This window comes from Pistacia vera, unplaced genomic scaffold (assembly GCF_008641045.1).
Source record: "Pistacia vera cultivar Batoury unplaced genomic scaffold, PisVer_v2 Contig260, whole genome shotgun sequence".
Taxonomy (NCBI): domain Eukaryota; kingdom Viridiplantae; phylum Streptophyta; class Magnoliopsida; order Sapindales; family Anacardiaceae; genus Pistacia; species Pistacia vera.
This window is the reverse complement of record NW_022196069.1, coordinates 888579-915401: the sequence shown is the minus strand read 5'-3', so window position 1 is coordinate 915401 and position 26823 is coordinate 888579. Positions and strand designations below refer to the sequence as shown.

At 37.6% G+C, this 26823-nt stretch overlaps 2 protein-coding genes across 2 annotated transcripts; one reads left to right on the top strand and one right to left on the bottom strand.

Annotated features, from left to right (window-relative positions):
- Positions 1-12053: 12053 nt before the first annotated feature.
- Positions 12054-15528, bottom strand: LOC116132827 (serine/threonine-protein phosphatase PP1 isozyme 3-like). The gene is made up of 4 exons (XM_031418500.1): positions 14825-15528; positions 12961-13520; positions 12652-12873; positions 12054-12567 (listed from the first exon to the last, which is right to left on the bottom strand). Exons 1-4 carry the CDS (start codon positions 14997-14999, stop codon positions 12544-12546), a joined length of 981 nt encoding a protein of 326 aa, XP_031274360.1. The 5' UTR covers positions 15000-15528; the 3' UTR covers positions 12054-12543.
- Positions 15529-20892: 5364 nt separating this feature from the next.
- LOC116132805 (proline-rich 33 kDa extensin-related protein-like) lies at positions 20893-21288 on the top strand. The gene has a single exon (XM_031418473.1). The coding sequence runs from the start codon at positions 20893-20895 to the stop codon at positions 21286-21288; it is 396 nt and encodes a 131-aa protein (XP_031274333.1).
- Positions 21289-26823: the final 5535 nt, after the last annotated feature.

The following is a 26823-nucleotide window of genomic DNA, read 5'->3' as shown; positions in this document are numbered from 1 at the left end:
AAACCATTGGCCAGAAGACAAAGAAGAGGAAGTAGCTACTTACCAAGGAGGAATTTAAGTCCGAGTTGGAGGGCTTCAGGATGCTAACGGAGGGATCGCAGCCTTACCAGGCTTTCCGCTCGGGGGTGCCCCTAAGGAGTGTTCCTAGCACTTCGATGGTCCCCGAGAGCTCATGCAGAGGAGAGGGGGAGGTCGCGATTGCCCAAAGAAGAGCAGGCAACCAACGGGTCGATGAGGTGCTTGTTCCTCCGGGACTTGTCCTGCCTGTGCTAGATTCCATGAGACAGCTGTCGGAGCACCTACAATCGGTGGTATATACCTTGCTGGAATGCAAACTGGCTATGGCCTTCGAGGAGTTTGTGGCTTCTCGACTGCAGACCTGGTGGCTACCCCACTTCAGTTGCAAAGTCGGATAAAATAGTTTGTTCTTGTTGAGGACTTTTTAGTATCAGCTGATTTTTTAACTTTTATGATTTTTGGGAAAAAAAACGCTAACTCGTGTTTCTTTTCTCATACAGTCCCTGCTCGCCTTACACATGACCCAACAGAAGATCAATATGGACTCTACTGGAGAATTCCACGAGCTGAGGGAAGGGAATACCAAGCTGAAATAGGACTTTGCAGCTCTGGACACAAAGGCGAAAACAATCCACATTCTGGCGAATCAGTACTTGGTAGAGAGAAATTTTGTCTTTTGCACAGTGGATTTCCAGAAGGCCGAGCTTGAGAAGAGAGGCGAGGAGAATAAGAAGCTCCAAAGGACAGTGATCAGACTAACCAAAAAGTGTGGCGAGAAAGAGAAAGAGCTAAAGATGAACTCTAAGCGTGCCAAGAAGGCAGAGGAGGACAAAGCTCGACTGTGGGAAAACTCTGAAAAGCAGAAGAAGGCTCCGGAGGTGATCTTGAGCTGCTCCAAGGGCACTTCATTAACTGAACAGATGAAGCGAAAAAACCTTGAACTCAAGAGGAAAGCTACTGATTGGGCAATACAAGCCATCTATAGCTTGCGATCGAGGAATCCAGGGATGGACCTCTTCGACCTCCCGAATGAATACCATGACATCCTTGCTTTCATGACCCAAGCAGATGATGCCGAGGAGGAAGATGGACAAGAGCCTCCTCCAGAGGATGACCAATCGGAGGCATACGTCTCTGAGGACCCAGTAGTCGATTTGGTGGTCGACGACCAACCAGCAGATATAGAGGTCATAGCCAAAGAGCCTAGATGTGGGGACCAATGATCGCCTCTTCTATTTTTCACAGCTTTCATTTTGATTTTTTTTTTTTTAATCTTTATGCTGCCCATTGTATTTATTTTGACATATATAAAAGAAATGTTTTCGGCCATTTATGATAGCACTTCTATAATTCGAGCACTTCACAAGACTAATATTATACATCTGATCAGGGAACTTGTAAAAATATTGTAACGAATAAGATCATTCAAAAGAGCATGACACAAATATTCTTTCAAGATAAAGCAGAACGATTGTATTCAGAAAGATTACAAGGGAAACTTTACAAGCAAAATAAATGAATAAAATTAAGAGCGGGTTCTGAATTACTGATAATAGGGGCGAAGATGCTCAGCATTCCAAACTCGTGATACTTCAGAACCGTTAAGCCTCTTGAGGTGATACGTTCCAGGTCATATTATCTTGGCAATGTGGTATGGTCCCTCTCAGTTAAGTCCTAATACCCCTACACTTGGTTCCCTTGTACCGAGAATAACTTCTTTTAAGACCAAGTCGCCAACCTGAAAGTCTCTTCTTCTGACCTTAGAGTCGAAGAACCTTTTCGCCAACTGCTGGTAGGATGCTATCCTTAACCGAGCATTGTTGCGGTGTTCTTCAACTAGGTCCAAACTTACACGTAAAAGTGCTTCATTGTCTGTCTCATTGAATAGGTCTCTTCAGAATGAATTAGTCCTTACTTCCACTAGAATCATAGCCTCGTAGCCATAGCTAGCGAGAAGGGTATTTCCGAAGTAGAGGTTCTCAGAGTTGTTCTATATGCCCATAGAACTTCTGGGAGGTCATCGGCCCAATTTCTATTGGCAGAGCCAAGCTTGGCCTTCAGTGTATACTTGATGGTCTTGTTGACAGCTTCAACCTGACCATTGGCTTGCAGTCTTGTGACTAAGGCGAACTTTTTATGGATCCCCAGCTCATTGCAAAATTGCTTGAATTCCTCATTGTCGAACTGCTTTCCATTATCAGAGATGAGTGTATGGAGAATCCTATAACCGCACACTATTTTCTTGAAGACGTCTTTGAGCTTCTTGGTAGTGATCGCGGCCAAAGGCTTGACCTCGACCCATTTGGTAAAGTAATCCTCTACGACCACATCATACTTGATGCCCCTTTTTTCCGGTTGGCATGAGCCCGATGAGATCAATTTCCCACATAGAGAATAGCCAGGGGCTGGTCATTGTTGTCAACTAGTGGGAAGGAGCTCGCAGGATGTTCGCGAACCTTTGGCACTTGTCACACTTTTTCACAAAGTTAAAAGTGTCTTCTTGAAGTAAAGACCAATAATATCCCTGGCGGACAATTTTATTGGTGAAGGACCGTGAGGCCGTGTGATTACCGCAGATCCCCTCATGCATCTCTCTCATAATGTAGTCTGCTTCTTCGTTGGTTATACATCGGAGGAGAGGGGTGCTAAACCCTCGCTTGTATAGCTGATCTCTGACGAGCGTGTAGCAAGTAGCTTTGGTGCGTAGGATTTTTGCCACAATCTTGTCATTAGGTAGAGTCTCATCTTAGAGATACTGAATGATTGAAGTCATCCAGGAGGTAGATTTTGTTATAGCTATGGTATGCTCAGGTGAGTTGATACTAGGAATCTCTATGTACCGAACTGGAATACTTTCCGGCACATCAGAGTCTATCGATGCAGCGATCCTTGCCAAGGCGTCCGCGACAGAGTTACTGTCTCTCGGGAATTGCTTAATCGTGAAGTGCTTAAAAGACTCGAGTGTGACTTTAGCTTTCTTTATATATTTGATCATGTTTTCTTCCTTGACTTGATATTTTTCCAAAATCTGATTAACAACTAGTTGGGAGTCGCTATGAATGTTGATCACATCCGATCCCATTTCCCTTGCTAGTCGCAGACCAGCAAATAACTCTTCATATTCGCCCTCATTGTTCGTAGCTTGGAACCCAATCCGAAGAATTATATTAATGCGAGTCCCTTTAGAACTGAGAAGGAGAAAAGCTGCCCCAACTCTTTTTTTGTTCGAGGAACCATCGACATAGAGGCTCCAAGTCGATAAGTTATGAACAGTTTTCTGGATGACTTTGCTAGCTGACTACTCGAATTCTCAATTTGGCTGGTATCAGAATTCTAAAACAAAATCAGCAACAGCCTGCGTTTTGATTGCTGCCTTTAGTCTGTAATGTATATCGAACTGACTCAATTCCAGCTTCTGAAGAACATGCCTGAGCGGGTGGTTGGTCAGAACATAGATTGTGTTGGCATGGAAATAGGGTCGCAGCTTTCTGGAGGCGATCAGCAGGGCATAAGCTAATTGTTCCATCTTTGGATACCGCATCTTGACGTCCAGTAGTCACTTGCTTACGTAATACACTGGCCATTGAACTCTACCCTCTTCCCGAATGAGAGCTGCGCTGACCACATATTGAGAGATGGATAGGTAGAGGAATAGAATTTCCTGGGGAAGAGGCTTGGAAAGAAAAGGCACCTTCCGAGATGTTCTTTTATACTTTGAAAAGCCTGCTCACACTCTAGAGTCTACTCAAACTTCTTGTTGGCCCTAAGTATATTAAAGAATGGCAAGCAACGATCTGTTGCCCTCGATATGAAGCGACTGAGAGCCGCTATCCTCCCGTTTAGGCTCTGAACTTGTTTTTGGTTGGTCAGACTTTTCATATCAAGGAGAGTCTGGATCTTCTCGAGGTTGATTTTAATCCCTCTTTGGTTAACCATATACCCCATCAACTTTCTTGAGAATACTTCAAATGAGCACTTAAGAGAGTTGAGCTTTATCCTGTACTTTTGAAGTATGTCGAACATCTTAGCGAGATGCGCTATATGATCTGAAGTGACATGTGACTTGACCAGCATGTCATTAACATAAACTTCCATCAACTTTTCAATTTGCTCAGAAAACATATGGTTAACCAACCGCAGGTAGGTTGCCCCAGCATTTTTTAGGCCGAAGGGCATGACTTTGTAACAGTACAGTCCTCGATCTATAATAAATAAGGCATGCTTTTCATTAGGTACGTATATCGAGATCTGATTGTACCCCGAGTAGACATCCATAAAGCTCAACAGCTCGTATCTAGAGGTGGCATTAACGAGCTAGTCGATCCTTGGCAAGGGAAAACTGTCCTCCAGACAGACTTTATTGAGGTCGGTGAAATTGATGTAGATTCGCCACTTGTCGTTGGGCTTCTTTACCAAGACTGGATTATCAACCCAACTCAGGTAACGTGTCTCTCAAATAAACCCATTTGAAAGGAGCTTATCTATTGGGATTCATGTCTTTTGGACATGGAAATGGAGAGAAAATTATGATCAAGATGATGGACATAAGGTAGAAAACAAACAATTAAAACATTAACTTATTAATGTAAGAAAATGATAGAAAATTACCAACTCCTTTTGCTATTAAAAGCTTGATGTTGAAACTTGGAGTCTAGATTCTTCAAAAGAGAATGAAGAAACTCAAAATGAAATCCACCCAAGCCAAAAATGAGAGAGAGCCGAGAGAGTGAGAGAGAAAATGAGAGAGTGCCTTTTGTTTTCAATTGTTGCAATAGCATTAAAATGGTATAATACTTAATTTATATAGTATGGGCACAAAGTGTAATTTTAAATTGTTTTGGGAAGGTCTCAACCAATTTAAAATTAACTTGAGAATAAACATTTATGTCAAGTCCTTGGTTTTATGGTTAATTCATAATTAGACCAAATTTTAATTCCATTAAATATCCTAACCCTTTAGAATAAAACCAATGCGCTTTTGCCCCCATCATTGAATCCAATCCAATATTAATATTTAATAAATGCTTATTACCCTTAATTAGTGCTAGCTATCCATGGATAATCATTTCTCACCAATGCATTAATTCGGATGCAACCGTTTACGTCCGAACATCATTAATTTGATTAATGATATGTATTACTCTCTCTCCTTGGGCTTGGTTTTATGTGTGACCATTTTGGTTCACTGTGATCTAGCCGTGGACCCAATATCAGATTTTTGTATGTTTCGTTATAACTCTTTATAATCGAAACTCCCACTGATTATAGTAGACGTCTAACAATGTTCCATAACCCCTAAATCACAATGAAGTGTAAACTCCAATGAACCTATTCTGATCATACGTACCGTGTAGTCAAATCCCTCTGTTATCTAATCCCGATTAAGAATGATTTATGGTATGTCAAAACCTTTAAGTTAATCTTTAATCGAATTGTCAATCGATACAATGGAACTCATCAACATGAAACTACTTTTCATTTGACATTCATTATACTCTGGCAGAGATTTCCCTTTTCCAATGTTTATTGACATTCGTTTGGGAATTCGAAATTGGATTGTTTTGAGTTAACAGATCCCATCTTGACCATCACTTGTCGCACACGGATAACATATGACCAAACCAGCTTATCACACAAGACATGACTAGTCTCGTGCTTATACACCATATGAACCATATGCATCCTATGTTGAATCCAACCATGATTGCTCAGGTCTAAGGATCAGTGGTACACTAGTACGATCCTACGATGCATCATTGACCATATCCATGTGATTCATCGTAATCGGTCGTATTCGATAAATAGTTCACTAACCGTTTATCCATGCTAATGCCTTAGTGACATACCTCTTATAATCATCCACACTAATACCATCACATGATATTCAATGGAGACATTTAACATGCCTACTATGCAATGTTATTGCCCAATTAACATTACTTGCATAGGGAATTCTTTGATGATTTAATCTTATGAAGATCAAAGTCATCCGAACATTTCACATGTAATATTAAATATAATATAATATAAATGAAGCAGAAAATCAACATGTGAAATAAGAACACTTTCTTTTATTCATAATACATTTACAAGATATAATATCCTAAAACCAAAAACACGATTGGTTCCTAGGGCATACACTAACATTATCTACCTCACTTTTCAAGGTAGCATAGCGCTCTAGGTCCATGACTCTTCTCTTCTGGTGAACTGGCTTGACTGCACTATCAACGTTGAGTGCATGACATATTATATTCGGTCTAATCCCGATCATATCAGCATGAGTCCATGCAAAAACATTGACATTCTCTCTAAGGAAGCTCGTCAAGCTTTTGGCGAGCTGGGGGTTGAGATTACTCCCAATTCTCAACACTCGAGTTGGCTCATTTTGATCTACTGATATCTCAAATAGATCCTCAACTGGCCAACTATGAGGGCACTCCTGGATGCGAGGATCCATGTGTTAGTATATGCCCTAGAAAGCATTCGTGTTGTCGGTTTCAGAGCATTTTATCTTGTATCAATATATCATAAATAATAGAAGAAAAAGTTCTTCAATTCATATATATAAGTTGCTTCCTTTATTCAATCATGCATTTAAAATAAAGTATGTATATGAATTGTCCAGATGGTTCATTTAATCGGTAAATAAATTATCAAAAGGGTTCCCTATGGAAGCAATATAATTTGGGGAATTATATTGCATAGTAGGCATACTGGATGCTTCCGAAGGATATCATGAGTTGATATAAGTATGGATTAGCGGTTGATGATAGCCATGTCACTGGGGCATTAGTATGGATTAGCGGTTGATGAACTGTTTTTCGAACATGACCAAATAACGACAAATCACTTGAAAAAAGCATATAGTCAATGATTTATCGTTGGTTATATTAGTACACGATGTAGTCTTTTGACCTAAGATATTGTGGTTGGATTCGATACGGATGTGTATGGTTCATACGGTGTATAAGTACGAGACTAGTCATGTTTCATATGATAAAACCTATTTGGTCATGCATTGTTCATATGTGGAAACGAACAATGGTCAAGAAGGGATCCATTAACTCGGAAATATAGGATCAGGAGTACCGCTGACTCCATCCAGATTCGAGTTCCTAGTCGAACATCGATAAATGTCGGAAATCAAAATCTTTGGCCAGAGTCTATTATTAGTCATATGAAAGCAAGTTCGTGATGACGAGTTCCGAACATATTGATCGACGATTCGGTAGAAGATCGAGTTTAGAATTTTGACATTCCATGAATCCGTGCTCGATCAGGATATATCAATGGAGGGACTTTATCTACATGGTCCATATAATCTGAAATGGGTTCGATGAAGTATTTCTTCATCGTGGTTTAGGGACTATGACACATTGCTAGATGTTTACCATAGTCGTTAGGCCTCCGGAAAGGTTTTCAGATTCATCCAGAACCGGCTCACGGCTAATCCAGGATGGACCTACATGGTCACACCAATAGCCTTGAGAAGTTAGAGAAAAATAAGAGAGAGAAATGATTATCCGAAGAGGGCTAGCACATTCCGAGTGTAATGATAGGATTTCTATGGTAATAGTTACATAGAAAATTATTTGTGACATTTTAAGGGTTAAAATAGTCAAGCAATAATTAATTATATTTAATTATTATATCTTAAAGCGTTAAGATAAATGAGATGAACTAAATAACCTTTTAATAGTTAAAGGGCAAAAGGGTAAACTTGTGGGTTGTTAATGTAAACTAGTTTAGTTTACATGGGCTCTTAAATAATATTGATTATTCAAAGGGTAAAATAATAAACACTTGGGCTCCTTTTAAAATAAGATTTTATTGGGGCATAGAAGTTAAAAACAATTAATTACAAAATGACCCATGTATATATAAATGCAAATGGTTGCATTTTAGGTCAAGGATTCATTTTAGTTCTCTAAAAGAAAATCAATCTCTCTCTCTCTCTTAGGGTTCGGCCATTCTCTCACTCTCTCAAGGTGGTGTTAAAGTGTGAAGGATTTATCTCTTTGAATCTTGGCTTCATCAACCTTAAGCAAAGGAGAAGGCATAATGTTTTTCAAGTTTTGTTTGAAATTTTTTTGAATCCCATTAATCCAACCCTTTCATGCTTTCAATCTATATTTTCCGCCACCTTTTCATGTTGTTGTTTCACCATGTTGTCCTCTACTGGGCCGAGCTGTGGCTTGATCTTGCTGATCGCCATAGCCTGCTCAGGGATGCCTATTGGCCTTCCTTTTCCCTTAAATGTCATCTGCACTGCTCTTATGTAGCAGTCGCGAGATTCGTGTTGAGATTCTTTTACTTCCCTAATCACCGTCGGAGTGGGGAACTTCATTTTCAAATGATAGATGGAGGTGACGACCTTAAAACTTCGTAGTAGAAGTCGTCCCAGAATGTCATTAAAGGCGGACGGATAGTCCGCTACCAAAAACTCCATCATCTTGGTCATTTCGTTGGTCTCACCCACTGTGACAGGGAGTGCGATCGTTCCCATAGGAATTAGATGATCCCCAATAAAACTATAGAGAGGGATAGAGGTAGGCTTTAGGTCTGCCTCGTCCAATTGAATTTTTTCAAAAGCTCGCTGAAACAGGATATTCACAGCGCTTCCATTGTCCACCAACATTATGTGGACTTCACACCGACCTATTTTAGATGCGTTGACGAGTGCATCCTCATGGGGATGATACAATCGCACCGAGTCTTTCTCTATGAAGGTAATCTCTTCTTCCCTGCGAACCTTGGCGGGTCATGACGCCGTGCTCATTACACTCACAGGGTCATGACGAGCTTCTTGAGCGTACATTTTCCAGGCACCTCGAGAATTCCCATGTGTGGTCCTCCAAAGATGATCCCCACACAATAGAGACCTTTACGACCACGACACTTCTTTCCTTGTTCCTCTTGATCCTTTCCCCAAATAGGAGTCGGACCATCAACATAGTTCTTGAAGTGCCCCTGCTTGATGAGGTCTTCAATTGCTTGCTTGAAAGCTCGACACTCATCGGTGTGATGCCCATTATCCCGATGATAGCGACAATATTTTTTGTTGTTCTTGGCTAAGGGGGGATTCTTCATGGGCTCTAGCTCTCCGAGCAAGCTGGCCTCCTCTGATTTATCCAGAATGGCCGACACTGAGGCATTCAAAAGAGTGTATTGGCTTTTGTTGCGATCGCGACGGGGAACTTGGACATAATATTTTTTGGGCTCAAATCACTGCTTCTTTCCTTTCCACTGATCGTCATTATCCCATCTGTGATCAGCCATCCTACTGTTCTCCCCCTGGTCAGGAGCACTAGTCGAGGGACTGGGGTCGTGGCGATTAAGAGTGGCCACGAAATTTTTGATTCGGGGATACGTCTCAGTAAGGTCGTGGAAGTGGGTGAGGGAAACATCGTCCTCAGATTGCAATTCTTTCCACAAGTCAGTCTGTGGGAGAACCGGACTCTTCGGGAGTGTGAGCCACTTTGTGGAGTTCCCCGTGGAATATGTCTATGTAAGACTAGAGGGATTCATTCCTCTCCTGATGTATATTGCTTAGATAGCTCAACGACATCGAGAAATTCCTGTTCGCTTGGAAGTGCCTTAAGAATGACGAGCTCATTTGTTGCCACGAGCTGATAGATCATGCAGGAAATGATCTGAACCAGCACTTAGCATAAGCAGTCATAGTTACTGCCAAGCAGCGACATTTGGCTAAGTCAAAGACTTGGTGGAGTTCCATGAGGCCGTTGAATTTGTAAAGATGATCCTGTGGATCAGAATTCCCATCAAACGCCCACATATCGGGCATTCTGAATCTCGACGGGAGAGGAGCAGCTAACATTGCTGGAGAAAAGGGAGACGCCTTGATGACCTTCCCACGCTCATTCTGCTGAGCTTTAAGCTGATCCAAAGCTCGCTGTAATTCCTCAATTTGAGGTAATGGAGCTACTTGAGGATCACTTTCTGCAACGTGGATTCGACCCTCACGGTTGCCGTTGAGGAAAGACTGCAAATTGGACTCTTCCTCAACTCGTCTGCAAGCTCCGGTGAACCTTGACACACGTTGGCTGGGGCCATGTGAAGGCATTAAATGGCTCGGGGAGTTTTCTCGACCTCCGTGGTGGTCAGAACCGACCTGCAGACGATGGGGGTTTCCCACATGATGACAGTTGAGATCATCATTTCGGCGATATTGGGAATCTCCTTGCCTTGCACTTTTGTGGGAGTGCCCATGTAACGTGGCATGGGGTGGCTCATACTGCAACATGTCGCCAAGTCGTAATGCCACAAGTATTCTACTCGTTGCACGACCAGCATTTACTAGTCCCTCGAAGCCCTTTGGCCCACTGTTCGCCACTTGCTTTCCTTACTTTTACTCATTGCGATGCACGCGGTATGAGCTTTTGCCCTTTTTCGCGCTTTCGCACGACCTGCAGGCGTCTTTGGTGGTGGCACCGCCTCGTCTGACTTTGGTGGTACGACCCAATCCAAATGGTATAACCTCTGACTAACCGTTTGGAGAGTATTGTTGAACCTCTCCAGGTAATCTATCACGTCTGGGTCGAGTTGTGAGCTCGAAGGAATATTCGCCATGGTACTCTACTAGACTAGAGGCACTTCGAGAGAAGAGTCATCTTGTACCCGGGGGATCTCCTCATTGTCGAGGTATTTGCTAATGGATAGGACCAATTGGTCAGAGATTCCTGATGAAGAGCGGATACTAAATTAGGCCCTCCTTCTAGCGCTAAACTGTTGATGCTTGATTTTGACACCGACGACTCGCACGTATAAAGTGCTAAACGAACTTAAAAATTACACGTGATATGGAACTGCGCAAGGAGAGAATAAACAAGAGACAATTTTTAAAGTAGTTCGGATGCTCAAAAGCGAATCCTACGTCCACTATAGTTGTATTAATGGGTGATTATAGTCAGGTCGCATACAGCGAGCTGAGTTACAATCTAGAGAGAATTTATATACAAAGAGAAAGAGTCTGCTTTAGAAAACTAAAAATGAGTGAATCCCGTAAATGAGAGAGGAGCCTTCTATTTATAGTCGAGGGATCCAAGGTAATAATCATGATTTTGCAGTCAGGTAGGTGTGATATAATTCCTAACCTACTTCCCATTGACTGATTGCACATGAGATATCCTTAAATCGCGTAGGGCTTGGGCAGGTAGACAATTCCTAGCCACTCACAAGCCAAGCTTTCAATTGCCACACTGACGACAGCCATACCTCTTCCGTCCTTGCGCAATGTGGTAACGTCTGGACGACACAAAGCCTCTAAATTCTGATTGGCCCTTATTGGCATAAGCTTACGTTGGCCCTGGTTTTTTAGGCATAACATCTTACTACAGGAGTTCTTTTATTAACATTCTAATTGAAGCAAACAACTTTAATTGATACTACTGGCTGGATTGCAACCCTTCTCTATTGTGTCCCGACCTCTGCAGAATGCTTCATATACAATCCAATTGCTTTTTAAGAACACCCCACCCCCCCAACCCCCCGGCGCGTTTTTTAATTTTCCTCCGCCGCGTTTTTTAATTTTCCTTTAGAGACAGTTTGGTGGAAACGAGCAACCAGTCCTAATGCAGCCCAAGGAAATGGCCCGAAGGTGTAAGTATAGTGTTCTCGTGTTGTAACTTCGATGGGTTTGAAAATTATCGGACTACAGGACTAAACGTGACATGAGTGATCTGGGAAATCCCTGTGAAAGATCACATTTTTTCACCAGGTTGATAAAGATCTTTGAATTCTTCCTGATTAAAAAGTGTTTGTAGAAAAGGCCTTAGAAATGCTTAGATGTTCCTGACTATGGCCCAATCAACTTGATAGATTATCACAGAAGAGGGATAAGTCAAATGAATACAAAAAGTCCATCAATTAGACTAAAAATTCATTTGTGTTTCCAAAAGCAATCAAGATACCACTCAACCTCCCATCTTGAGATGCACAAACAAGCCATGCAAACGGGCTTGTAATTTCCAAGAATGATGACAATAATCTAGTGATATTTAACCATCAAAATCTGAAAATTAATGATTCACCCTGGTTAGGAGCATATTATATCAATGAGTTTCTATATAATGCGAAACACAACACACTCATCCCAGTTATGAAGTTACAGGAAGGAACAATGCATTCCACTAGGAATGTCAAGACAACCGTCTGAATTTCATGCTGTGATTAACTGATTATGATACAAGAGCATCAGCGAAGAAGCTGAGAAGAGACTTCAGAGGAAATAAGAGTGGGAGACAACAGAGTTATAGATTTGCTGCATCAATAATGTACACAAAGGAGTGTAAAGCAAAAGATTATAGCTTCCACAATTTTGCTGGCGGAGTAATATCTTCGGTTCTCCTTAGCTCGACTAAGTGAAGCAGCCAATGCATATTCTTCCCTTCATGGGAACAAACTCTTGGAACCCAGACTTCTTAGATGACTACTTTGGCAATATTCCATATACCATTGGTGCAACTTTCTGGCCTCTTCTGATATCTCCATCAGTTTACTTTCTCATACTTTTGCACCAAGAAACGACTGAGAAAAATCAAAAGTTTAGAGAAATCATGCAGGCTTTTAATTACAAATTAAAGAGTTTGGGCTAACAAGCTATGAATTTACCTTCATCTTAATTGGAGGAGCACCAGACTTAACTGTGGTTGTGCTCCCAAAACTGAACTTTGGCTTCTTATCTTGTGGCTTCAATATTTGGAAAGAACACATTAGAGACTCATCCACACTCATCATGGCACCAGCGTTGTCAAACTCTCCACAGTAATTAGGTGCTGAAAATATGGTTACCAGCTGTCTATTAGCAAAAAATTCATATCCATCTTCCACAACCTGCAATTTATAGAAACATAACCAATGAGTGAAAACACTCTAAACTGTCTCAGGACATAAATGATTCAGTTTGAAGACATCCCAAACCTCATGGGCACGACAAATTAAATCAAGATCATGCTTCTGAAGAAACTCTGTCACCCTATCAGCACCAAAGGTATAGGAAACTCCTCTATCATTTGGCCCCCACCCTTTAATGTTTCTACCAGGATCAGACCACAGGAGATCACATAGCAAACCACTTTCTGGAACCTCAATAGGTCGTGGTAAATATCTTATCTGATCCAACCTATGCAAGTCAGGAGAAAGTCCACCATGCATGCAGAGTATCTTTTCATCAATAAGAGCTGCCACAGGTAGGCAGTTGAAACAATCTGTGAATACTTTCCAAAGTCTAACATTAAATCTCCGTTTACACTCGTCATAAAATCCATAAATACGATTTATTGAAGCGCATTCATGGTTGCCCCTCAGAAGGAAGAAGTTTTCAGGATATTTCATTTTATATGCAAGGAGAAGGCAAATTGTTTCTAGGCTTTGCTTTCCACGATCTACATAATCACCCAAGAATAGGTAATTGGAACGAGGAGGTAAACCGCCATACTCAAAAAGCCTCAAAAGATCGGTGTACTGGCCATGGATATCTCCTGGGTGTCATCAAAAAATATGTGTAAGACGTACATTCAGAATGATATACTTTGGATAGGCAAAGGCGTATAAATCTAAAGGAACCAAGCAACTGCAGTGTTCTTTTTTTTTTCTGAAATAGTGTCTTAGGTAGTATTCATATGTTCTAATTGCTACCCTTATAGATAAAGCATTTGTAGAAAGGAATTTCAAAGTCTGTAATACAGTTCAGGACATAATTCTACACTTCTAAAATTGGTTTTAACCAGGTATCAATAAAACTGGAGTTATGGAACTGTAGTGCAGGGGAATTAGTGCATGATTATGAATATACAAGTGCAGTTAGGTTTAAACAGGGTAGGAAAAAGCTAAAACTTGAGGACTATAAAAAGGCAAGAAGAAATGAGGCTCAGGGAGCTATTATGGTCTTAGGCATCAGTCTACACAACAATGAGAAAGAATAACTAGACTGATTTAAGAAATTTTGAGCTACTAAGGTCACTGATTATTGGGTCAAGTTTTACAAAAATGAGAAAGAATAAGTAGACTGATTTAAGAGTAATTATGTGCTAAGAACTTAGATAACAGAGCAGTTTAAGAAATAGGTTATTGCATTTCCATAAAGAACATATTTATGCAGTTAAGTACACTGAGTATAAGCACATTACATATACAAAAGGTAAAAAGTTATAATACCCATTCCCATTACAGAATTTCTCTGGTGAGACCCTACTTAAGGTTTAGAATTGCAATTTACTAGACCCGACAGCAAATCTTATAACTGAAGTAGATGTTCCAAAGTCATATTCAAATGGTCACGAGCTTCCTCAATAAAATAAAAATTGAGGTGATGCATAAAGGAACAGTCTATATCAACAGTAAGATCCAATTTAACCAAGAACACAAGCAGCAATTTCCTAAGCTAAACTCAACTAGAGCCCACCGTTCAGTTAAAAAATACGCAACTGATTCATAAACTACAAACTGGAGCAATATCTAACAACACAAACAATAACCAGTATGCTTGGTTTAACCAACAATCAAACTGGAAAAATGGAACTAAACTCACCTCCAAAATAGAATTCAACCATACCAAGAAACTGAAATTCCCATTTCAAACTCGAAAGTGAATCATGACCCACTTAAAAACTTTAAATTTTTTCCATAAAGAACACAAAATTTGCAATAATTTCAGAACTTATGAAATTCAAAAAACATACTACTCATCAAGCTCAAAAATTGACAACGACCCAATTCATAAGAGTCGATTTTAACCAAAAAGATGATTAAAAAAAACTGAGTATAGGAAGTCGTAGAAAGATACCGCATATCTTGATGGGAGCTTCAAGCTCTAAAAGATTGGGCTGCCTCAAGAAAATACCCTTGGAGACAACACAGAGTTGCCTGATTTCACCCTCAGATAACTGAACTTGCTTCCCTGGTTTTGTTCTGACATCAAGAAGCCTCTTAATTATACTATCAAGAACAGCAGTCTCCATATCTTGATCTTAAGTCTTTCCTCTCCCAATTAAATTTCAAGAAAAAGTTAAAAGAAAGAAAGAACAAAGTAAAGAAGAGGAAGAAGATGGAAATGCAAAGAAGAATAAAGAAGAAGAGCGCATCATAAGAAGAAAAAAAGAAAAAGAGAAAGAGAGCTTTAAATCAAATGAAATGAGAAGTCTTCTTTAAAAAAAAAAAAAAAAAATAGCTATGAAAAGAATTGATTTTGATTACTTTGTGAAGATGCAAAGAAGGAATGAAAGGGTGGTGTCCGTTGGTTGAAATAAAAAGCAGAAGAAGAATATATTCGTTTAAGATTGAAAGCAGTGGGAGAGTAGTTGTTTTTAGTAGTAATCTTGAGATGGGTTAGTGATTGTGCGAATGTTGAGTGATAAAAGGTAGGTGAAAATCCACCCCTGAGCGGCTTAGCCTAAGACACTTCAGACTCAGATGATAACGGCAAACCACGATGACAGCATGTATGAGAACGAGACTGACAATGAGCATCACTCATTTTATAAAAGCTGAGTTTTTTGGCGTGTTTTAAGTACAGTACTTTGAAACCGCGGGGTGCCATGGCAAGCAGCACCAATAGTTTGACGCACGCACTCGCTCACTGTTCCAAGGGAAAATTTTCACCCTAAAGTTTAATACTTTTTTTGAACTTCTACATGTTTTAGAAAATAACAAAACACTCCGAAAACCATGTAGTGTTATACTACTACGGTATTACCTTTAGTTTTCCGGGTGTCATGATTAATTCTCCAAATTTGTGGGAGTTAACTGTTTTCAGACTAAATTAACCTTCCTTGGACGTTTTTGTATCATAATAGGGGCTATGGGCTAACAAAAGCACCAAAGCAGCCCTCATGTGCTTGTTTTCTATTTAAATAATAAAAATTTTGCTACTGTTTGTACATCATTTTCCACGTTGGGAGTATTGTATTTGTGTTATTGTTGTAATATACATTTTATGGCTCGGCTTAATTCACCATTCTTATACTTTTTATAATAGTATTTTGAAAAAAAAAAGTTTGAGTTATTTTTATGAGAAATATAATTATTAATACTTTGAGAGTTGAATAAAATAGAATTAGATTTTAAGAATATTGAAACAAATGCATTTTGAATTTTTAAGATATGATAGTGGAATAGAATATGATAATAATAGTGAACTAAAGGGGCTCTCTATTATCAACCACTTTTCTAGAATGATAATTGTCAGAACAGTTCTTTCATCATCAAAACCTTATTGTTTAACCACCATTGGGTGGTCTAACGGTCAACTATGACTCTTAGGTATATTACTTAAGAGGTTTTGAGTTCAATCCACTTGAGTTGTTGATAGGTGTGGCCACTGAGAGGAATTATCCACTTGTCAACTTCAAGACTCTGTGGGATTATTTGAGGTGTACGCAAGCTAGTCCAAACACCATTGGTAACCAAAAATAAATAAATAAACCCTTATTGTTTAGTCGGCTTAAACTAAAGAAATCAAATTATTTGACAGTCTTAAAGCCTTTTAGCCTAATCTTAGGCCCTAACTCACCCTTGGTGGACGAACTTGGCACTGAACCCCTTGGGTAATAAAGTTGCATTGCTTAGTATTAAAATTTTAAATGATAATCAATAGGGGTTCAATCAAAGTGCCGTTTTTGGTGCATACATTTATGATTTTAGTCTCTAGCTCAAAAACAAAAGCTACTATGAATCGACTTCTCTCTCATGAGAGAATAAAGAAAGAAATAGGCAATGGGTTGGGCGCCTTTGTCTTCCTCTAAATAACAATGCCAAAAAATAAAGGTACTACAATCATATGTATTGAATGAAATACATGTTAGACGGTCAAAAATATTTGTTCTATTCTTTAGATTCCTAATGTTTAAACTTTGAAGTCACCTATCACAATAATATTGTGACTTATTTGGTCTTTTAGACTTATAAGATATTTAATAAATCCCAGAAATTGATTGAGATGCACAGAAATTGATTCGGACATCCCGATTAAAAAATAATAAATAAAAAAAAAAATACATGCCAAAACTGTTGTAGCTAATTGGGTAACAGTTGTATTTCAATACATTGAGAAATTGCATTATTGAGCTGTCATTTTCCAAATTAAAGTGCTGCTCAACCCAAACTTAAAAGACATTCTAAGTTGGAGTTTGAAGCTTTTGTGGTGGATCTTTACTTTGAGTAAGCCCACTGATGCTGGTAGCCATAATGGGCTTTTATTGGCCCAATTGGGTCTGCACTAATCTAAAGGTTCACTTAACGCAAACATATTGTTTTTGTAAACGGGCCTATGCATGGGAGCCGAATAGTGCTGTTGGGCCTTTGGGCCTTCTGCTCTTCAGCACTAAACGTAGTCAGAGTATACACGGGTTCCACATGTGGGATATGCTTGGAATATTCTAATGACAAGGAATCGATCAAGGGCCATTCGTCCGGATAACGCAATTAATTAATAATACTGTTATAAAAAATTAACTATTTGATGCAGACTTGGTGATGAGATGAGTAAATGAAGCTGATATATGTGTCTGTGAAATGGTTGAAGTTGAAGCAGGCTTAGGGTAGATTGGCTATGGAATTTGAATAATAGTTGGTTCATGCATGACAGTGGTGATCAGAAAATCGATTTAATCTTTTCATTTGGTTTATAATCATCAGTAGCCGAAGCTGCAGGTTTTTTATACAGCAGACACTGTGTGGCCTAATTTTGGTCCATTTTACCACAGTTTCCTCACTAAACTTACACCAGAAAGCACGGANGAGACTGACAATGAGCATCACTCATTTTATAAAAGCTGAGTTTTTTGGCGTGTTTTAAGTACAGTACTTTGAAACCGCGGGGTGCCATGGCAAGCAGCACCAATAGTTTGACGCACGCACTCGCTCACTGTTCCAAGGGAAAATTTTCACCCTAAAGTTTAATACTTTTTTTGAACTTCTACATGTTTTAGAAAATAACAAAACACTCCGAAAACCATGTAGTGTTATACTACTACGGTATTACCTTTAGTTTTCCGGGTGTCATGATTAATTCTCCAAATTTGTGGGAGTTAACTGTTTTCAGACTAAATTAACCTTCCTTGGACGTTTTTGTATCATAATAGGGGCTATGGGCTAACAAAAGCACCAAAGCAGCCCTCATGTGCTTGTTTTCTATTTAAATAATAAAAATTTTGCTACTGTTTGTACATCATTTTCCACGTTGGGAGTATTGTATTTGTGTTATTGTTGTAATATACATTTTATGGCTCGGTTTAGTTCACCATTCTTATACTTTTTATAATAGTATTTTGGAAAAAAAAAAGTTTGGGTTATTTTTATGAGAAATATAACTATTAATACTTTGAGAGTTGAATAAAATAGAATTAGATTTTAAAAATATTGAAACAAATGCATTTTTAAGTTTTTAAGATATGATAGTGGAATAGAATATGGTAATAATATTGAACTAAAGGGGCTTTCTATTATCAACGACTTCTCTAGAATGATAATTGTTAGAACAATTCTTTCATCACCAAAACCTTATTGTTTAACCATCATTGGATAGTCTAACAGTCAACTATGACTCTTAGGTGTATTACTTAAGAGGTTTTGAGTTCAATCCACCTGAGTTGCTGATAGGTGTGATCACTGAGATGATTTATCCACTTGTCAACTTCAAGACTCCGTGGGATTATTTGAGGTGTACACAAGCTAGTCCGAACACCATTGGTAACCAAAAATAAATAAATAAACCCTTATTGTTTAGTCGGCTTAAACTAAAAAAATCAAATTATTTGACAGTCTTAAAGCCTTTTAGCCTAATCTTAGGCCCTAACTCACCCTTGGCGGACGAACTTGGCACTGAACCCCTTGGGTAATAAAGTTGCATTGCTTAGTATTAAAATTTTAAATGATAATCAATAGGGGTTCAATTTAAAGTGCCGTTTTTGGTGCATACATTTATGATTTTAGTCTCTAGCTCAAAAACAAAAACTACTATGAATCGACTTCTCTCTCATGAGAGAATAAAGAAAGAAATAGGCAATGGGTTGGGCGCCTTTGTCTTCCTCTAAATAACAATGCCCAAAAATAAAGGTACTACAATCATAACGTGTTGAATGAAATATATGTTAGACGGTCAAAAAAGTTTGCTCTATTATTTGGATTCTTAAGGTTTAAACTTTGGAGTCACCTATCATAATAACATTGTGACTTACTTGGTCTTTTAGGTTTATAAGGTGTTTAATAAATCCCATAGATTAATTGAGATGCACGGAAATTGATTCGGACATCCCGGTTAAAAAATAATAAATAAATAAAAAGAAATACATGCCAGAACTGTTGTAGCCAATTGGGTAACAGTTGTATTTCAATACATTGAGAAATTGCATTATTGAGCTGTCATTTTCCAAACTAAAGTGCTGCTCAACCCAAACTTAAAAGACATTCTAAGTTGGAGTTTGAAGCTTTTATGGTGGATCTTTACTTTGAGTAAGCCCGCTGATACTGGTAGCCATAATGGGCTTTTATTGGCCGAATTGGGTCTGCACTAATCTAAAGGTTCACTTAGCGCAAACATATTGTTTTTGTAAACGGGCCTATGCATGGGAGCTGAATAGTGCTGTTGGGCCTTAGGGCCTTCTGCTCTTCAGCACTAAACGTAGGCAGAGTATACATAGGTTCCACATGTGGGATATGCTTGGAATATTCTAATGACAAGGATTCGATCAAGGGCCATTCGTCCGGATAACGCAATTAATTAATAATACTGTTATAAAAAATTAACTATTTGATGCAGACTTGATGATCAGATGAGTAAATGAAGCTGATATGTGTGTCTTTGAAATGTTTGAAGTTGAAGCAGGCTTAAGGTAGATTGGCTATGGAATTTGAATAATAGTTGGTTCATGCATGACAGTGGTGATCAGAAAATCGATTTAATCTTTTCATTTGGTTTATAATCATCAGTAGCCGAAGCTGGAGGTTTTTTATACAGCAGACACTGTGTGGCCTAATTTTGGTCCATTTACCACAGTTTTCTCACTAAACTTACACCAGAAAGCACGGATAGCCATGGAACTAAAGCTGGAGATCAAAACTTGACAGCACAACACTTATCTATTTGTTTTTCGGGGGTGACTACAAATATAATTGATATCATATTATACGCAGTGTTACTTACTATTTCGTTATTGAAAACTTTGCAATAGCTAATTATATATGCACATCCACACCTTTTATTTTAATGTAACCAGAAAACTGGCTACATTCAGATTTATAATCGATCAATGTACTGTTTCATTTGACAAATATAATTGATATCATATTATACGCTGTGTTACTTACTATTTCGTTATTGAAAACTTTGCAATAGCTAATTATATATGCACATCCACACCTTTTATTTTAATGTAACCAGAAAATTGGCTACATTCAGATTCATAATCGATTCATGTGCTGTTTCATTTGACAGATTTTATCGTTTTAGTTACAAGTTCTATTGTTCAATGATTATCATAATCGCAATCTTATTATATATTACTATTCTGTATTAATTCACAACCACATATTAAATGTTTGTATTAATATATTCAATCTTTTTTTTTTCATCAAAGTATACAAAGAAGAAAAAAGGGAATTGACTAGTGCGACAAAGCAAAGGGCCACTAATACTTAAGTCTCAATCTTTGCTGAATATTCAAACTTGTCAACTGAGTGTGGGATCCATGCGAAGAAAAATTCGAATTTTAGTATATAGATCTTCGACAACCTACTATAGAAAAGCGACAAAAGAAACCCGGCAACACGTGTTGTTCTCTTATTGGCATTAGCTCATTATAAAAGCCATGCATTTGTTCTAGTTTTTCACCCATCCATCAACTTAAGTCAATTAAGATGAGTAAAACATTCTGCTTGCTTGCTTTGTTACTCCTTGGAGTGGTGCTTTACACCACTCCCACTTCCGCCGATCACCACAAACCTCCATACGGTAAACCACCCGGTCACAAACCACCTTCCACGGAGGAGGAATCTCTAGAAACCGTGGATGGTAAGCCACCCAAACACAAGCCACCTCCAAAGCACAAGCCCCCAACCACCTTCGATGAACCATCTAAAGAAGAGGAGTCATTCCATGACAAGCCAACTTACAAGCCTCCTAAGGGTGGGAAACCACCATATGGCCACCACCCCGGACATCCTCCTGTCGAGAATATTGAGGACTCACACAAGCCACCTGTGCATAAATATCCTCCGAAGAAGCCACCACACAAGCCTCCAACTTCCAACTGATGACTACCAAGCTACAACTAGCAAGGTCAATAAAACAGTATGTAGTGTAGAAATTAATAAGAGCTCTTAACGATCAAATCCTTTGTATGAATGAGTCATCAGTACTGTGTTTGTCCATCTATCTATGCATGCATGGATCATCTGTAGGTTCATGCACGTAATTTCCTAGTTGTACCGTTTGTAGTAATTGGGTTTCAGCTATATATAATGAGCATGCAATTAGCTCTTTTCATGTACAATTTTCTGTCACTACTACTTGCTGAACTAGTATTTGCTTTCGGTTAACGTGCATGCTTGGCTGGATGCTCTTGCCTTTTGCGTATGAATTTACAGAAACACTTGTTGTACTTTCTGTCATAATAATTGGCTGGCTCAGTGTAATATCGGGAGCGAAGTAGACACTAGAAACCATTCATTAATTACGGCCTCAGATTCAGGGGCGGACCCAGCCCGTTGGAGAGGGCCTACCCTCACATTTAAAAAAAAAAATTATTTATATAATCCCATAAAAAAATTCTAATAATAAATATATATATAGCCTTATCTTTAAATATTAAAAAAAATGAGAAATATTATTCATATATCCAAATTTATAAAAAATTTGTTACTTTTATATATATTACATACCTACGTCATATTAAAAGTTTTAAAACTCTCTCCACTCTTTTTCACATCCATCTATTTTTTATGATTTTATTCCTAAAATTCTTTATTCTTTCATTCTATTATTCACTTTTTTTTTTTATGTTATTTGTTCTTAAAATTTTTGAAAATTAAAATTATCAAAACTTTCACTCATTAAGGTGTCACAATTAACTTTGTTTTTCGTTTTCTCAATTATAAGTATGTTTATTGCTCATTTCATTTTAGTTTATTTTAGGGTTGAATTATGATTATTTTTGGAGGTTTTTTATTTTAATTTGATGGGAAAATGCATGGATCTTGTGAGTTTGTTTTGTGTTTTGTGTTTTGTGTTTAAGAATGTTCTTGCTTTTTCAAATTAAACCTTAACTATATTTTACTGAACGTTATTCTTCGCCCTTCACCCACTACTTTTCTATATTTCAAACGTCACCGTTTAGCTACTCAAAGTTATTAAAGAAGATTGAGTTATTATCTGTGTTTATACTAAGAAAATTTTCCCTTTTTTTATTAATTTATATTAAAAGTCAAGGTAACGTTGACTTAATTTAAGTTTTGGTTGACTTTAACTTAGGCTAGGCCTGATCAAAATCATGAGAATTTACATTATAATCTTTGAAAAAAAAGAAAAAAAAGAGAAATAAGAAATTTGTGTAGAACATTTTTGGTGGATTGTGATTGTTGTAAACTTTTTTAATTATATTGGATTTAAGTGAATCGTTAGATTCCCATGGTCTTTTGCTCTCTTTAATTGAAGAGGCTTTTCCACGTAAATTTTGTTTTGTGTTTCCTCGTGAATTGAATGTTATTTTAGACATAATTTACTAAAGATTTTGCTTCTCATAGATTTATTCAAGTGGTAAAGTATTGTATTGTTGCATTATTTTCTTTTAGATTATTGATATTATATTATTTATTTTGCTTAAGGTTTTGTTGCTTTTTTTTTTAATTTTTTGCTAGTTGTCTGACAAACAATGACGGAGTCATGGAGGTCCCTCCTTGAAAAAAATTTTGGGTCCGTCACTGCTCAGATTGATATCGTGTTAGTAAAATTTTACACATGCAACACATCCTCAGGCATTACGAGTTCTGACACTCGTTAGAAATTGATAACGATTTGGAACTTAAGATTTATAGGTGCTAAGACGATCGATGTAAACGACATCATATTAGATATTCTTCGCTCTTATATATCTTAAGAATTCCAAGTAACTAATAGAAGAATTTGAAGAGAAGAACTTGAAAGTCCAATTAATTAATAAGAACAATATTTTAGCTAAATTAAATTCTTCTCCCATGCAATTTGATTACTGGGTAATAATTTACTACAGTAGCATCTGAAGAGATATTGCTAACGTAAGCCATTATATATGTTCTAAATATCAGACTCTATGAGAAAAATGACATGCAAGGTGATGAAGTTGGTGGAAGAAGAGAAGGAGATAAAGTTAGGTTCATGTCAGTTCACTATATTACCAGTTTATTCAAAATCTCCACACACATAAATGATGACCATTATCCATGAAATTGCTTAATATTTTTCTAATTATTTTTTTTATTTGTGGATGATTATTGTTCGATTAGGATGTTTAAGTATGAAAACATCCCTTCTCATTCTTCATTAGGGTTACTTCAGTGGTGGATCCAGGATTTTTGCGGAGAGGGGCCCTTTGCGGCTCCGCTATTATTTACTAAACAACTAGTGAAAACTTTAAAAAATCACCAAACCTTAATAAAAAAATAATAATATAAGAACTTAAGAAAAAAGAATATGCAATAACATAATATTTTACTATTTGAATAAATCTATGAGAAGCAAAATTTTGAGTAAATGTGTTAAGTAAACCTTGAGCAAAACCTTCTTTTAATATTTTTATTTTTGGCTTTCAAAGATTATAATATAAATTTTTATGACTTTAATCATACATAGCCTAATTAGGCTAAAGTCAACCAAAACTTCAATCAAATCAATGTTGCGTTAACTTTTAATATGAATTAATAAAAAAAAAGAATTTTCTTGGTATAAACATAGATAGTAACTCAAATTTCTTTAATAATTTTGAGCAACTAAACGGTGACGTTTGAAATATAGGAAAGTAGTGGGTGAAAGATGAAGAATAATGTCCTTTAAAATATAGTCAAGGTTTTAATTTGAGAAAACATGTTCATTCAGTTTTTAAAAGTTTTAAGAGCGAATAACATGAGAAAGAGAAAGAGAATGAGAGAGTAAAGAATTTTGGGGATAAAATCATAAAAACCAAGTGGAGCCGTGGAGAAAAAGAGTGGAGAAAGTTTTAAACTTTTAATATGATGTGAGTTTGAAATATATATATTAATAGCAAGCTTTTTATGGACCTAGATATATGTATAATAGTTTTCATAATCTAAGCCCTGAGAGTGGGTATGGATATATATATTAATTAATAATTTTTGATGGCCTACACATTAATAATTTTTTTTTTTTTTTTTTTTTGTAAATAGGGGCTAAATCCGCCCCTGGGTTACTTTTAGTATTATATATTATCGGATTACAGTTTAGAATTTTAAAAAAAAAATTATTTTCTGATGTTAATTCTTTATTTTAAAGGTAGGAAAATAGGATGTAAATGATACATCAATCATACTTAGTCCAATCATTTACTTATTATTAATTTCATTTGTGAACTGAATATTTAGCTAAATATTCAGCCATCTGGGTTAGGCCGAACGACTTGTGCATACCCAAAGTTTACCGTAACGACAAGTTGATACCCAAAAGATTTTGAAACGATAAATAGGTACCTTCAGTTATATTCTGTTAATGATTTCTGTTTATTAATAGTGAAAAGACTAAAATGCCCTTCAAAGTTTCAATTTTTGTTTTTTATAAATTTAAAAATTTCTAAAAAACCCCCTAGGTTTGCTAATGTAATTAAACACCCCCATATATAAAAAGTTTGCTAAATGACAAAAACACCCCCACCACCCCCAGTGCCAGATTCCGGCCACCATCACCGGAATCTGGCCAGAAAACTGCATTACAACACAGATCCGTCGGATCTGTGTCGTAACGTGCCGATCTGGCCTTTTCAGGTCAGATCCGCCACAGATCTGGCCGGAAAAGGCAAGATCTGGCCGTCGAAGCAGTAGCCAGATCTGGCCTTTTCCGGCCAGATCCGTGGCTGATATGGCCGGAAAAGGCCAGATCTACTGCCAGATCTGGCATTCGACGCAGCAGATGGAGTTTTGCGGCGTCGACGGCCAGATCTAGCCGTAGATCTGGCCTTTTCCGGCCAGATCAGCCACGGATCTGGTCGGAAAAGGCCAGATCGACGCATTACGACACAGATCCGATGGGTCTGTGTCGTAACGCAACTTTCCGGCCAGATTCCGACGGTGGTGGCCGGAATCTGGCAGTTGCGGGTGGGGGTGTTTTTGTTATTTTATAAAATTTTTATATATTGGGGTATTTAGTGAAATTTGTAAACTTAGGGGGTTTTTTGAAATTTTTAAATTTATAAAAAACTAAAATTCAAACTTTTAAGGGCATTTTAGTCTTTTCACTATTAATAAACAGTAATAAACAGAAATCACTAACAGAACATGACGAAAAGTATCTATTTGTCATTTCAAAACCTTTTAGGTACCAACTTGTCGTTACGATAAATCTTAGGTATGTGTAAGTCGTTCTCCCTCTGGGTTATTGTGAACCAAGAGAATTGTACATGATTTCAGCCCATAGTCTGTTAAGTATAAAAATAATATATTTATTTATGATTTACTTATAGAGCTACGAGGAAGTGTTAGATAATACCTTTATCCTGATTTACTTGGGCCGTAGCGCGGTAGCGGTGTGTGGCTGTTTGAACTGTCCAGACACCTCAATTAACAACAAATATATATATCATTAAAAAAAATTCCAATTATGGTCCCGTTGGCATCCCAGGGTCACCATCGAAGGTGCGAAATGGAGAAAAGCCATCGTTAGCTTTATTAGACTTTTTCTAAGGCTAGTGTCCACTGCCGACGGATTAGATAATTTCCGAATTATTTATCTGAAAATATCTTTAGGAAAAGACAAACGATATTAAAAAATGTGAATGTTTTTTTTTTTCTACCACTTGTCTTGTCATTATCAGAATTGCGGTAATTGCCTTTGCCTTGTGTCTAATTCTGCTTCTTCCTTTATTATATTATTTTTTATTTAAATTATGCACTGGTTGGTGCCACCTGAAATTTTGAGTGAGTGCACACTGCACCTACTTTTCAGTAGTCCAAGACTCCAAGTTTGACATAACTGAGATTTGTTATGTCACTTGTAATTAATTTACTCTTTAATTAATAATTTAATATCCATTTAATTATCTAATAATGTAATTAGTTTTTGTAACTTTAACATAGTATAATACTTAATTTATTATTTCAATCAAGAAAAACAAAGAAAGAGGAAAGGGGATACTGGGATAGGTCTCATGCACAGGCCACTTGGCCAGTATATCTTACCTTCCCCAGGTGCAGATTTAACTAAATGTTCCAGTTTGGCAACTGAGTATTGTCACTAGTGATCGGTTCCACCCCTATATTGATCCTTGACTAACCCAAAGGACAAATTATTCTTCACTGTGGAGTCCATATGCTTTCTACAACTTCTGATAATGTCCAAAAACAAGTGGTAAATCACACCGAAACAGCCGTAGAGAATCTAGCCAGTTGTTCATCGCTTTCAATAAGAAGCTTCCATCCCCTAGTTTTAATGGATGACTTGAGGGCATTTTTGTTTTTCTTGTCGGTAGTGGAAGAAATTTTTTACAAGCTTTTGGAACTAAACGTTTTTTTCAAAAGTTAAAAACTTTCACAAACAATAAAAAAATATGGTCAAAAATATTATTTTCACGATCACTGTCATATATAAAA